This window comes from Micromys minutus, assembly GCF_963924665.1.
Source record: "Micromys minutus genome assembly, chromosome: 33".
NCBI classification, from domain to species: Eukaryota; Metazoa; Chordata; class Mammalia; order Rodentia; family Muridae; genus Micromys; species Micromys minutus.
The window spans coordinates 10,399,071-10,413,167 of NC_137968.1; the positions used below are offsets into that span (position 1 = coordinate 10,399,071).

At 39.2% G+C, this 14,097-nt stretch overlaps 1 protein-coding gene and 1 pseudogene across 2 annotated transcripts; one reads left to right on the top strand and one right to left on the bottom strand.

Moving 5' to 3' along the window:
- Positions 1 to 312: 312 nt before the first annotated feature.
- On the top strand, positions 313 to 3,213 carry LOC308414179 (nonsense-mediated mRNA decay factor SMG5-like; the record flags this gene model as incomplete). Its single annotated transcript, XM_080909391.1, has 1 exon — positions 313 to 3,213. The coding sequence occupies one exon, from the start codon at positions 313 to 315 to the stop codon at positions 3,211 to 3,213; it is 2,901 nt and encodes a 966-aa protein (XP_080765517.1).
- A 3,325-nt stretch (positions 3,214 to 6,538) lies between these two features.
- On the bottom strand, positions 6,539 to 8,340 carry LOC308414254 (metal-response element-binding transcription factor 2-like; annotated as a pseudogene). Its single transcript has one exon. The product of its transcript is annotated as a metal-response element-binding transcription factor 2-like (transcript).
- Positions 8,341 to 14,097: the final 5,757 nt, after the last annotated feature.

Sequence of the window (14,097 nt, forward strand, 5' to 3'; positions counted from 1 at the left end):
TGCAGCGTAAGGAAGACATCCTTTTTTTTTTTTTTTTTTTATGTGTACACTTTTGACTTTCTTTTATTAGAGATATGTTTAGAAGAGATCCCTTAGGATTGACTTTTGATAGGAATGACATATACTTACAAAATGGGCTGTAGGTAAAGAACATGAAACGAATTTATTTTAAAAGTGAGAGAATAAATGTATCCCCACCAAATCCATGGTTCTGGATGGTAGTATTTTCAGTCTTGTGGGTTAACACTAATAGGTAATTTTTATCTCTTCTCAGGAAACACTGTAAACATTGCTCAAAAGGAATCCAGCCTCATGGAGAGAAACCCGGAAGAAACCCTGAGGGCCACACTCCTCTACCAGGAGGTCTGCTTGGCAGCTCAAAGACTGGATCTCTTCCTTCAAAAAGAAAATGCCCACAAGGAGGTTTTTAAGCCACACGTCCTGGCTCTCAGAGAGATGGTTCAGCATGCCTGCATTAAACTCATGTTCCTCCATCCAGTGGTTTATGGCAGGAAGGCGGAAGAGCTCTTATGGAGGAAAATATACTCTGACATTGTCATGCTTTTCATGAAGACCAACAAGAAACAAGTGGATACTTTCCAACATTGGGGAGAGCCTCTACAGGCTCACCTGAAGGCTGGCCTCAAGTTCTATGAGCATCTCTTCCTGTTCCTTCAGGGCCACTATGAACTGAGATTACAGAGCTACATCGATTGGCCTCACAGTACCATCCACTTGATTGGATGTAAGAAAGTGGGACCCACATCAATGGAAGAGGCTTCCTGGGCTCGCATGGCCTGTCATCGCTGCCTGCTCTACCTGGGAGACTTGTTCCGGTATCAGCATGAGTTCCTAGACCTCGCCACCAAGAACTTGGCAGAGAGATGCTACTACAGAGCGTTGTCAGTGGCCCCGAATATGGGAATGCCCTTCAACCAGCTGGGTGCTCTCATGGGGAGTAAGTATTATGACCTGGAAGCCACATACTACTATCAGCGATGCCTCCACGCTGAAGTGCCTTTCAAAGGAGCAGCTTGGAACCTCAAACGGCTCTATGATCATGCCGGAAAGAGGTACAGTTGTCTGAAAAGGTACCAGGGAAGGAAACTGTCTCACAGCCAAAGACAGTGTTGGGACAACAAAAGGCTTCTGGTTAGCTTCCTTTATCTTCAGAGCCTCCTTCAACCCAAGAGAAAATTCAAAGCTGCAAGGCTCATAGCCTTGTGCCAACTGGTTCTCGATGACTTCCGTCTCTGTCTTTCCTACCGACCGTACCAATCTGGCCTGTGCCAGGCTTCCATGGAAGATAAGCCTCCTAAAGGCTATCTGTTTCTCCCAGACTTTCTCATCTTCCACATGGTGGTTCTTTGTCTCATGAATGTTCACAGCCTGAGGAAGTCAGACTCAAAACGGCAAAAGCCAGCTGTGATCTTCACCCTGACTCTTTTCTCTTACCTAGTACAACATGTGAACACACGAATCCAGGCTGAGCTGCAGAAGAGGAAGTTGACTTCTGAAGAGGCTGGATGCTGGAACAAAGAGCCTGGTAAGGAACATCAAGATGGCCTATCTCCTGGACTCCAGAACAGCTACAAGTGGTCTGGTCTTCGCAGAGAGAGTGAAGCCAGTTTTCATTCCTGTTGTGACTCAGATGAGACAGAGGAAGAGGAAAACTCATCCTTAAGTTCCCAGGAACAATCAGACAGTAGCAGCGAGGCATCCCACTCTGATGCAACAGATGAAGAAGGGAATGGGTTTTTGGGCTCAGATGAAATTCAGAAGAGTGGATGTCCACCCAAACCGAAAGGCACTCACTCCAGAAGCAAACTGAAGGCATATGTACCTCCTGACAGTCTCCTTGATCTCTTGAAAACAACTATTTCTTCTAGCCTGCCATCTCCTTTAGGCCAAAAACTCCAAGGAAAACATGCCTCACCTTTGGCTTCTGTCTTCAGTCATAATGTTCTAACATCTCTGACTGACTCAAGCCCTACTCGGAGCAGTTCCCTGGGCACTGAAGGCGAGATGGGCAGCTTCCCGGAGACAGAATTCCACATGGGTTCCTCTTGGGAGCAGAGGTCCTTCACCACTCAAAACAACCTCCAGACCACTCAATGGAAACTGGACATTCTTTCTGCAGAGGGACTGTTACCGACCATCAAGGTGATGCTGAGATGGCTCCACAGTAATCACAGCTTCCTCATGTCACACTGGAGGAGTGTATGTAGTTTGTGGGACCACCTGTGTGTGCTGCTGAACCTGTTGCCCTCAGTGGGAGACCTTCAGCATCCAGGCCTTTGCCTGTCTCACCATCTCCAGGACTTGCTGCAGAGCTGTCAGTGGCCAAATACTCCCAGGTACTTTCAGCTCCCTGAGGATATTGCCCTGTTCCAACAGTCTCCTCAAGTGTTCCAGGATGGGGCAGGCTTAGGTCAGGATCCACTTCAACTCACCAACCAGGAGGAAGTTATCGTACGTATTTGTTTCTTCAGAAGTTTTGGTCACTTTGCAACAAGACTCCCAGGTCAGTTTTTGAGGTTTGACTCTAAGCTCGGTGTCTTTGTGAGCAGCAGCCTTGGAAGGTCAGAAAGTGCACCTCAGCATCTTGCAAGAACAACTCCAAGAATCAGGCTTTCCAAAGACATAGTCCAGCTCTGGTTACAGCGTGAAGTGGCATTGCTGGAGAAGACGCTTCGAGGTCCCCAGACTTGGTCAGTGTTGACCCCTTACCTGTTCCCGGACCCAAGAGCCCTCTGTGAGCATCTTTCAGTCATACAGAAACTAGCCACTAGTGCTAAGTTTTTTCTTATCATACCCAAGATTGTGGTTGACACCCTGTATATCCTAAAGTGGGAAGACCGCAGGGCCTTGGCAGCCATCAATTTTCTAGAGGATGAGTTAAAGAAAAGGAATCAGTACGTCCTCTGCCAGTCCTTTGTCTCCAAGAGATTGGTGAGGCCCAGGATGACTAAACCAGACTCTGATGCCTGGGATCTCTACAATATTCTTGAGTTCTGCAAAAGTCTGCTGGACTCGTCCAGACCAGGGATCCTGGATCCCAGCAGCCTGGTGACGATCATTACTGGGGTCTGTTTGGAACACCCCAGAAATTTCTCGTACCCGTTACAGCTCGTGCTGGGGATGGCAACTGAAGCTGGTGTGGAAATCAAGAACATCCTGAGTTTCCACAAAGAGTGGAAGGTGGTCAGTTGACATGCTCACACATTCTGTTCCTTGTCCTGCCTCTGCTTATCACTCAAGCTCAATGTGTTTCTCCCTCATAAACACCTAATGCTGAGGTAGGCATTGTGTACATGAGGATTTATGTCTACCCATAGGTAGAGTTGTAGTGTATCAGCTTTCTGAGGCCTTCCTGTTTCATGTTTCCTTTTTAGCCATCTTAGCTCTGCGTTGTGCTTCCCCTGGAAAAAGAGGTCAACATTAACTTATTGTTTAGTGATCTTATGGCAAAGCACCAAATTCAAACATCACTCCTGTGTCCCAATACAGCTTCATGGACATTCTGTGGTTTAATCAAGTCTGTTTTGTGACATGTAACTTCTATGTATACTGTTTGATTATGGTGGGGCCAAGTCTATTGCTGATGCTATGCCTCTACCATCTATTAAACTCAATAAATATAAAGCTAAAATTTCATGATGCCGGTGATGAGTTTTATTGATATTTCCGGTTTTGTCGAAGGAAGGATGATGGTAATAGCTCTGAGGATTGACAGGATCCATCGAGATTTGGTTGAGTACAATATTAACCTTTTAGCCCATATCTGAAGAAAAACTTTCAGCTTTCATTATTGTGGAATTGTCCCTTGCTTTATACTGGCTCAGTGGTATCTTTTTGGGAGCTGTTCTCAATTTCCTGCTGAAGCAGGAATCCAGCAAACAACTAGTTTCTATCAGGATCAGGTATTACCGATGAATTCCTGCCCTCATTGTCTTATGGGTCTTCTGATAAACTCAGCCTCAGTCACGCTGTTCCCTGCAAATGTAGAGAAGTTCCACACTTACCTTCTTCCTCATTTCCAGTTCCCTATTATTTCTCTGTAATTCAGTGTCTCAATCAAAATTTCAGTTTTCCCCCTATCTCAAGATTTAAACTGCTTTGGCATTCTATTACTTTCACTGGGACATTTTAGAAAATTAAGAGAAAACTCAAATGTCTCACCCTAACCTTACAACTTCTGACATTTGATTCTCTTGTACTTCTCCTGAATATATATTTTAAATATATAATTAATTTCGGGTAGGGATTTTTTATGTGTTTGTGCATATTTATATGTATGAGAGTATGTAGTGTCATGCACAGGAGTCGGGATGCATAACCTCTGGTGTTGGTCCTTACCTTTGACCTTAAGACAGGGTCTTTTGTGTTTTGTCAGAGTAGACACCAGGCTAGCTGGCCTGTGAGCTCCTGTTTCTGCCTCTAATCGCATGTCCTGTTGTGTGTAATGTTAAATAGGTTCTAGGGATTTAATATTTGGTCCTCATCATTGCATATCAAAATGTCTCTCTGACCCCAGATAAAAATCCTTTCAGTCTACTTCAAGTTATATTTTATATTCTTATTTGTCTCTTTGAATAGTTGCTTTCTATCAGTGCTTGAGTCTTTTTTTTCTTCTCCACATGTTTAATATTAAATTGTCAATCATATGATAAAGGTTTTTTACATGTTGAATTATTTTTATGACAGATGAGCAGATTTTTTTTTTTAGTAAGTAAAATATACACATATGTTAGATGTAGTTCATGCTTTCACTACCATCCCTTGGAAAGCAGAGGCCAGGGGATTGTGTGTTAGAAAGAGTCTGAGGGACACATCAAGTTTTTGCCTCGAACTAAAATTTCAAAAAAATTGTTAAATAATTTACATATACATATATCAAGTTTTGAAGAGTCATTGTCTAGAAATTATTTTCAAAGAGAAAACATTTTGTAATGCTTTATAGCACATATGTTTACCAAGTATATTTTGAAAATTTTCTTACCTCTTAAGATGACCATCATATAGGAATGTGATAATTACAGAATTTTATCTCTGACATTTGTTTATAAAGATTTTTGTTCCATCATAAGTAATATGAACAATTTATTGCATATTCTCTTGATCATTAGAATGAATTCCCAGAAATAGTATTGCAAGCATATATAGGGGACTGAACCTATAGAGTTCCAGGAAAGAAGTTTTCTTCCAAACCAACAAACATCAAATTCTTAGGTACATGTTGAATAAAAGTGTCTCCTTTGGCACATGTTATCCATAGAATTCCAACAAGTCTGTTACTTTTGTGGATAGTCTCTAACATATTTAACATTTTCAATTTTTTTGGTGATAAAAGAAACTTTTTTAACATGTAAAATAAAAATATCAATTTAAAATCTTGGTAGATTTTATAAAAACAAGAGGTAATGTTGTAATAAAACAGCAGTTAGCCTCAGCTAGCAACATACTGTTTGTTAACCCTGTGCAATAAAATACTTTGTTCATACTATGCTTACTCAAACATGACTAACAATTACTACAGGCATTTTAGGAGTCTTCACCGGGATCCTACAGACTTACTGTTAAAACTGAGACATTTACAATCATAATGTGTCATGATAACTTGAAAACGTCACTTCTAATAATGTAGATATCACTTGAAATTGTTTTAGGTATTCAACAGCTGAGGTACAAGGACTGAAAAGCACTCTAAAAACCCATGAAGACTGTTGTTCACACCCTTCTTCAGTACACACTAAACTTGTCTGACACATCTCTCTTCATACATCGCAAGCAACAGCACCCAATAAATGCCTGAGAAGAAATGTTGCTGGGTAAATACTGCAACTATTCCTGAAATAAGAATTATAGGATACATACTCCAAAGCTGCCCATTCCCATAATTTCTATTGCATAGGTCACATAATCATACATATATATATACACATATGTGTATATACATGTACATGCAAAGAATATATTAAGACAACAATGAAGTCTAATCACAGAGCAATTTGCAGGCTCAATATATGTTTTACATTTTGCTTGAAATTTCAGTATTTTACAGTCTTTAGGCAGACATTATATACACTGCACTTTATGAAATCTAAAGGGTATTGAAATAAATCTTTCCAACATTTTGGTAACAAAACACACAATGCTTCTCCAAATACTTGTGCTATCTACATGATCTGTTTGCTCTGATAACCACTAACTACAAAAATTGACTCAATAGAATAATTATAATAAGTATCTAACACCATGCATGGGTTTGAATCACGGTGAATATCCTAGTCTAGAAACAGTCTACAAATCCTAAGATTTGAAAAAAAAAAGTCTCTCCTCTGATTATTAAAAGATATCTTTTTATGATAATATCCGTAACATGGATAAGTACATGTTAAGGCCAGTATCATTTCCTTTTGTGAATATTTTTGTATTTCCTTTGTCTGTTTTTCTAAGAAAGATAATAAACCCCACACTCTTTTTGAACTGTACCATCAGAAAAGGGGTGCAGTGAAGGTAACGTTCCGTCCTACAGTCAGGATGCAGTCGCTCCTTCCCACTCCACAAGATACTGCACCTGCCCATCAAGTGTCACCTGAAGAGCCAAAACTCTGTATTTTTCGCCACATGCTATTCTACCTGGGACACCGAAATAACTAGTGATGGAGTTTGTCAGGTGATTGAGCTGTAACTCCTGATCTGCTAAGTTATTCAGAATTTCCGTGTTAAGTTCTTCAAATCGATAATCTTTGCCTTCATCATCGTTTACAACTTCTGAGTTCTGAGTCTGGAATGTTCTTCGTGGAAGGCGACCTCTTCTTCTCCGCAAATGTGGTATTGCGGCAGGACACGATCTTCCTGTGCGAGTTCTTTTTCTAGAGTCAGATAATTCATAATGCCTGGAAATGCTAGATGAGGTAGTTTCTTTTGCACCGGAAGCACTTGTGAGGTCCACATCTGAGGTATTGGATGAATGTGCAATTCCCTCAGCTTTCCCTATAGAACAAGGTAAATCCAACGTAGGATTCTCTGTAACTGATTCCTTATCCCAAGGTAGCTCAGCCGTTTTTTGAATCATTTTTCTTGTATATGGGCCAAGAGGACAACCTACGGATTTTTTCTTTCCTTTTTTTTTTTTTTTTTTTTTTTTTTTCCTATCACATTGCTTACTTCCCTTGAGTCAGATATAGGTTTGGATACCTTTCTGCCTTTAATTTTAAATTCATGGGATGTTCGTTCCTTCAGGTTCTTTCTCTGCTTTGAAAGCCACATTTGGTGGCACAGGAGAAACACGAATTCGCAACCCAAACAAATGCTTCTTCTTCTTTATTTCTTTCCCAGACATAAACATGGTCTTGTAATCATTTAATGCCTCCAGAACATGCTCATATCTTTCAGATTTGGGTGTGTCTGCCAGCTCTCCAGGGTGCAGTCTATCCCAGTTTTCATAAATGTATGTCATAAGCTCAAGTTCAGAATCAAAGTATTTCTTCTTGTGAATAACATGTAGGTTGTAAAGGTATAGGTATGCTATATCTACAACTGTAATGGTAGACGTTTGAGGTATTCTGGTCCAGTATTGCAGACAAGGCAAATAAATGTATAAAACCTATCTCCAAATAGCATTGGCTTTTGAAGGCACTGGACACAAGCCTCATGAAACCAGTGCTTACATTTGCAGCACTGCAGCATCTTTAAATACCAGTCTCCAGGGCCTCCACAGTAGCAGTAGCATTGCTGGACATTGGTTTTATGACCTGCATCCCATTCAAGGTCGGCCACACTGTAGGGTAATGTCTGCTTCGTGACTTGCAATGCTTTGGCATTTGGTCCTTTCTTAAGCGCACCACCCCTCTTTGTTGTTGTTGCAAAAATGCACTGTAGACAAAGCCACTTTTCATCCAAATCAATCACACTTGAGTCAATATGAGGTGTATGACAGAGCTGATGATATCTATGACCACACTTATCAAATATAACCATTTCATTGGGAGCTTCTGAATACTCTTCTTGACATATTGTACAGACCATCCCCCACTCCCAGTGGCTCCTGTTTGGATGTCCTCCCAGAGAACCCAGGATTTAGAACTGTGCTCAAATATGATGAAGCTGCTCTGTTTCAATATGTTTATCTTTTTGATAGTTCCAAAATAAAACAAGCCATGGGACCGTCTAGCTAAGACATCTTGACCCTTTTCAAATTTACAAGCTGGTATTTTTGGCTTTATGTGCATCCTGTAAAGACAGCTTGTTCAAGGATGCTAAGCTCTTTTGGTTTCGACCTGAAGGAGACCTCTTGTGGATCAATGAATTACCTGCTCCTGTAGAGTTTCTCATTCGGTCACTTAAGTTGTGCCAACTGCTTCATACAGGGAAATAGAAGCAATCATGTTCCCGTGGGCGTTTCCCCGTGAGTCCAGGCATTCACCGGGCACCCGCCTCGGCCGGAACCCTGCCCACGTGCGCACACACACCGAATTCCTTGGGCATAAGGATTGGGAAGGAAAATGTGCATTCGCACACCGGCCTCAAACACAGACCACTTAGCTACAGCCCTTCGCTATTTTTCCATTTTCTATTTTTTTAATTTAATTAAAAAATTAATTATTCACTTTACATTTAGCTTACTGCCTGCCTCTTAGTCACCTCCTCCCAAAATCCTTACACCATTCTCTATCCCCTTCTCCTCTGAGCAGGCACCAATCCCTACAGTTCCCTCACCCTGGTACTTCAAGTCTCTGTGAGTCTAGGCATTTCCTCTCTTATTGAGGCCAGACAAGATAGCCCAACTAGAAGAATATCTCCCCCTTTTAATGAATGATCAGTGGACACTTGTCAGAAAGTTATGGATTCACTTTTTATCTTTTGTGTCTCCAGTTTTCCCTGAGCACAGCACCCTTCTTCAAGACAATAGAAGACGTTAGAAGAACAAAGTAGATAAATGACACATACAAATAACCTCAAACATGTCTTTTTTTTCTTTTTCTTTTTTTGGATACAGGAGCTTTCTCTGCAGCTTAGGCTGGGCTTCTCCTTAATTTTATGTCATGCAAAGCTTGGCACCTTGACCTGATTAGGAGTGGTAAGGGAATGAAAAAAAAAAGACAGACCCATACACAGAGAAGCTGGGATCAGGTGGGCTCTGATGGAGGGATTAAATACCTCTGTACCTGGGAACCTCAAGTTCAGTGGGAGGGGTCAACTAATCTTCATAGGAGGGTCCTTTGGCACACTCTCTGGTTGTAAACATCTAGAATGAGGAAGCTGCAGTTCCTAAGGTTTTATTTTATTTTATTTTATTTTATTTTTTGTTTTAAACTGCTTAATCATTTGTACACACTTATACTTGGACCAGACAAAGGGTTAGTTACTCTTAGTCTTGACCAAAGCCTTGACCTACACATTTATCCATCAACTTGGCTGTTCCCATGCCAACTATAAACATTCATGAAGGGCTTCCTCTAATTCCCTGCACCATAGACCATACTGCCTCAGCCTCTTGATTTCTGGGATTACAGGCATCTCTCATTTTGCTAAACTATATTTTCTTTACTTTACAGTATGAACTACAGATTTCTCTACTTTTCTGTCCCGTTTTACATGTTATGACTGCTTTTAGATATGAAGAAAAACACGGCTTCCCAAACTCCCATTAAGCTCAAGACTGTAGTATCTTAATGGATTTTAAACATTTCAAACACCCATAGACACTTTTTGTTGGATTTGTATCTCCCTTTAAGTCACATTAATCCAGAAAGCCATACCTACTTGTTCCACTGTCTTCTTAGACATGTTTTGAACTTCTACATTTTCGTCTCTATATTTATAGCTCTGGTGGAAATGCATTGAGCAAGACGAATCTAATGCAGAGCTGCAAGGGATTTAAATTCTTCATATGGAAAGAGCTATAGAGCCAGCATGCTTAATGAGGCAGCAGGTTTAATTTACGTGATACATTTTCTATTAATTAATTAATTAATCTGGAAACTCTTTAAAGGAGGCAGAATCAAGCTTGCTAATTTCCTTCTTCCCACCTTTCCCAGTTTCACTTTCTCACCATTGTTGTTTGATAGATGTTTCACACAGCATTCAGCATCTTCCCCCAAAGAACCAGAGCTTTGGAGCTCAGAAGTCCATTGACTTTCAAAAGAAAGATATTTTTGTATCATCTGGAGATTACATGGAAATTCAGAGGGGCCAATCCATTGTTGGTTTGTGTGCTTCGATAGAACATCGTGGTGGTGGCAGTTTGTGCCAACTCCCTGTGTAGGGAATCCATGGCATAATTTTCTGAAGAAGGTAGACTGTTTAATGCATGAAAAGTTTTCACCAGATAACGCTTCTGTGATATAAGTCATGGAGGATGCTCTTCTAAGAGCAGAGTGTTTCCTATGTTTCTTTTTACTCTAGAATGTAAGACTGCTTTGTGTTTATGTAGATGAGTAAAATAAAGTCATTACTAAACTTGTCATCTACTCAGTGATTTACCTCATATTCCATTCCAGATGCATCTGGCCATGAATCTATCATAAACAGGTCAGAGTCACATATTGAGACCAAGGATGTCTCTGTCGATATCAGGGAGAGCTAAGAGGTCAACTTGTGGAGAATAGAAAACAACTGCCCTCCCTCTTACCCTATCATATTGTTCTATCCTTAATCTACTCTTTCTCATGGTAGGAAGAATTATTCGAAACCCAATGGGAGATTTTGTCTCTGGTTGATATGATATTTCCCTAGAAAGAAATTGATTGAGGTGTGAAGATACTGGGTTTTCTTTACAAGGGGGAATTTTATGTTTGGATTGGAAGAAGTTTGAAGGTAAGTTATGTTCTGTTATAGTAACTTATAGTAACTTCAGTACACTGCAGTGTAAATCTCTGCCTTATTTCAATATGGATATCATAGGAACAGAGGAACTATACTATAGCTCATTTTTTATTTTGACTGATAAGTTCTGTTGCAAATTTAAGCCTTATATTTTCCTTTGCTCTCTCTGTATATCTGCTATGTTTTTCCATATATCTGAAATTAATATGATCAGAAATAAAGTCATTATTTTTACCTATATTAACCCATTTCGCCTGTAGTCTTTGAGAGTGATCTTATCTGTTGAACACCCATTCCATTTTTTCTAATCTTCTTTGATAAAACAATGTATAAATAAACATACCTATCTATATAGAAAAACAAGTTGAACATATTATTATTAAAGAATTAGCTCATAGCTGACAAATGTAAAAAATATACGACATAAAATCTTGGTTAGAAACTAATGCTTAATTCTTGAAGCAGAATTTTTTTTTTGCCTCATATATACCATTATTCTGTTCTGGATGCCTTTATACTGGTTGCCTTTATATTTGATGCCTTTCAAATGATTGAGTAAAACCTATTTTATTTGTTGAATTGATAATCTTTTTAATGCAATATTATCTGTGCATAAACATTAACCATGAAAAATTATCTTCACAAAATTTTAATGTTCAGTTAACATTTTTTACATAGTTCAACTATGTAAATATGTAATATTTAAAAGTAAGCATTTTACTTTGGTAGCAATATGTAAGTAATAAGTAATAATATATAAGCAATATATAAGCAAAATATAAAGAGTATATAAGTAAAAAATTATAACAACTTAGAGATGGTTTTAAAAATGTCAGTTCCAGATATTGTTTGGAAATTATTTCATGAAAAGAAATCCCAGTCCTCCAAATAGACACTGAAATGCTCAAATAAACCAGATGCGTCTTGATATAAACGAAGTACTGTTGACAGAGAGAGGATAGTAACAATGCCTGTAGTGCAGCCTGGAAGGAATATTTGTCCAACGTTCCTCCGAGCGATCACTTCAATACATCATCTGTCTAACTCAAGTCCTCCACACAAGTTGACAAATCAGTGCATCTGGTCGACCTCCATCTTGCTTCTTTCATAATTGTTTCTCTTTCACTCCTCATGCTGCCCCCTCTCTGTTAACCAGTTCAGTGCACATACATCAAATCCACACACACACACACACACACACACACACACACACACACACACACACATAATGTAAACAGTTCGGGACTGAATGGCTGTAGTGAATTTTCTAGCTCTACTCATCATTTCTTACCCTTCTAACATATACTTCATTTTCTAGCCATACTAGCTTGCTCCACTGCTTTCTTCCTTTCTTTTCGTATCCAAGCATTTTCACTGAATATTGGATCCCCTGGAACTGGAGAGTCATGAGCTGCAATGGGGTTTTTGGGAAACTACACCTGGGTTTTCTTCAAGAGTAGTAACTGTTCTTAACACTGAAGCATCTCACCAGTTCCTTTACTGAGTAATCATGATTAAGTTAGGTCATCTCCTTTAGATGTTATTTCCTTCTTTAGATATCATCCTCAGACATTATTTATTTCAAAGAATAAAAGGAGTCAATAGAATAATATGGAAGCTTTATAAAAGAATGCAAATATCATTGTTATTTCTGAAGCTGCTTCCTACATGTATGTGTTATGGACCCTTTGTTAATGGAAGACATGACTCATTCCATTGTAAAATGATATTTATATCATTTCGTGAATTTCTCTTCTTTTTCTTCTGATCTATGAGTAAAAGAATGAATACTTCTTTGCTCACAGTCTAGAGAAAAATGTATATTCCTTTCTTGTTTAATTCATTGATATATAAGATATGTAAAGAGAAAAATTGATAGTCACATATAGCTGATAGAGAATTGTTGTTAGATAAGAATAGTTTATAGTGGGAAATGGTCACTTACTGACAGATTCCATATATATATGGAAAATATATTCATAAGTGTGTATAGAATATGTGTGTTTTTGATTAAATGTATAAAATTAAAAACATTACATGACAAGTTAGCACTGTGATATTTTAAAATGTCTTCACTAAAGACAATATTAATCAACCCCATGACAACTTTAAAGGAAAGTAATAAAACCTATGACTGCCAAATTGAGTATTATCTGTAAAAATAAAACTATTGCCTTAATATAAAGTTCATGAAGACAGAAAAATTCGCTGCATGTTGACTAAACGTACTTTGACTAATTTGCCACTCAAAAAACAAGGTACATGACAGTGACTTCTGCTCTGAGGCATTGTTACAAAGGGTAATATTTCTCTGAACAGACATGATCTTCACAGCACATGCAAGTTGTTTTGTTTGAAAATGACTTACTTTCCTTGGCGAACAATGGATTTCATTAGTTTTTCATGTTGCCTAATATGAAGTTCACGAAAACAGAAAAATTCGTTGTATGTAGACTCTGTTAGAGATTTAGAAATTCTGATTCTTTATGTGGCCCAGGAATACTTTGGCGGTGGTTTCTTCATTTGCTTTCCTGCTGCTGTGACAAATACTCAGTAAGTGGATACTAGTAAAAAGTAAGGGCCCAGGAATGCCTTACTTTGGCTCCCAGTTTGAAGACACTACCCATCAGGGTAGGGATGAGGGCAGGTTCTTTAGACCACATTGTGTCTGCATCCAGGAACCAGAGTAAGTGAATACTGGCACTTTTCCACTGAGGCAGGGGCCACGGCCCATTAAATAGTATTGCCTGTATTTAGAGTGGCTCTTTCCTTCTCCTTTCAATCCATCTATATACTCCTTTATAATTTCTTCCAGAGCTTTAGCGCCTAAGTCATTATAGAGATGTCTAGGTAAACGATCAAGATTGATCATCACAATGGTGGTTGGTCTTTTCTACTCGGCTTATGCTTACATCATTCTCAAAAGTACAAAATAACCAGAACTAGTTATTAATTTCCAGCTCACATGTTGTACAATCCAACTTTGTTTCCTAACAAAAGGAGGCTATATGAGAAGGGGTGCACTTCTTTGTAACTGCATGCTACCCTATTTAGACACTCCCACTCTCTGCTCTCCAAAAACTCAGTGTCAGGAAGAAAAGCTGGCATTGTAGTGGGAACAGATGTGCAGTCATTTCCTTCCCTCTAGCTTGGCTAGGCTGCTGATAAAATTAGCAGTCTATACTAACACGGAGGGCTTGGAACACTGCCTCAAAAAAGCAACATTTAGAATGAGTCTATGGCTCAGAAATCTTACAACAAGTG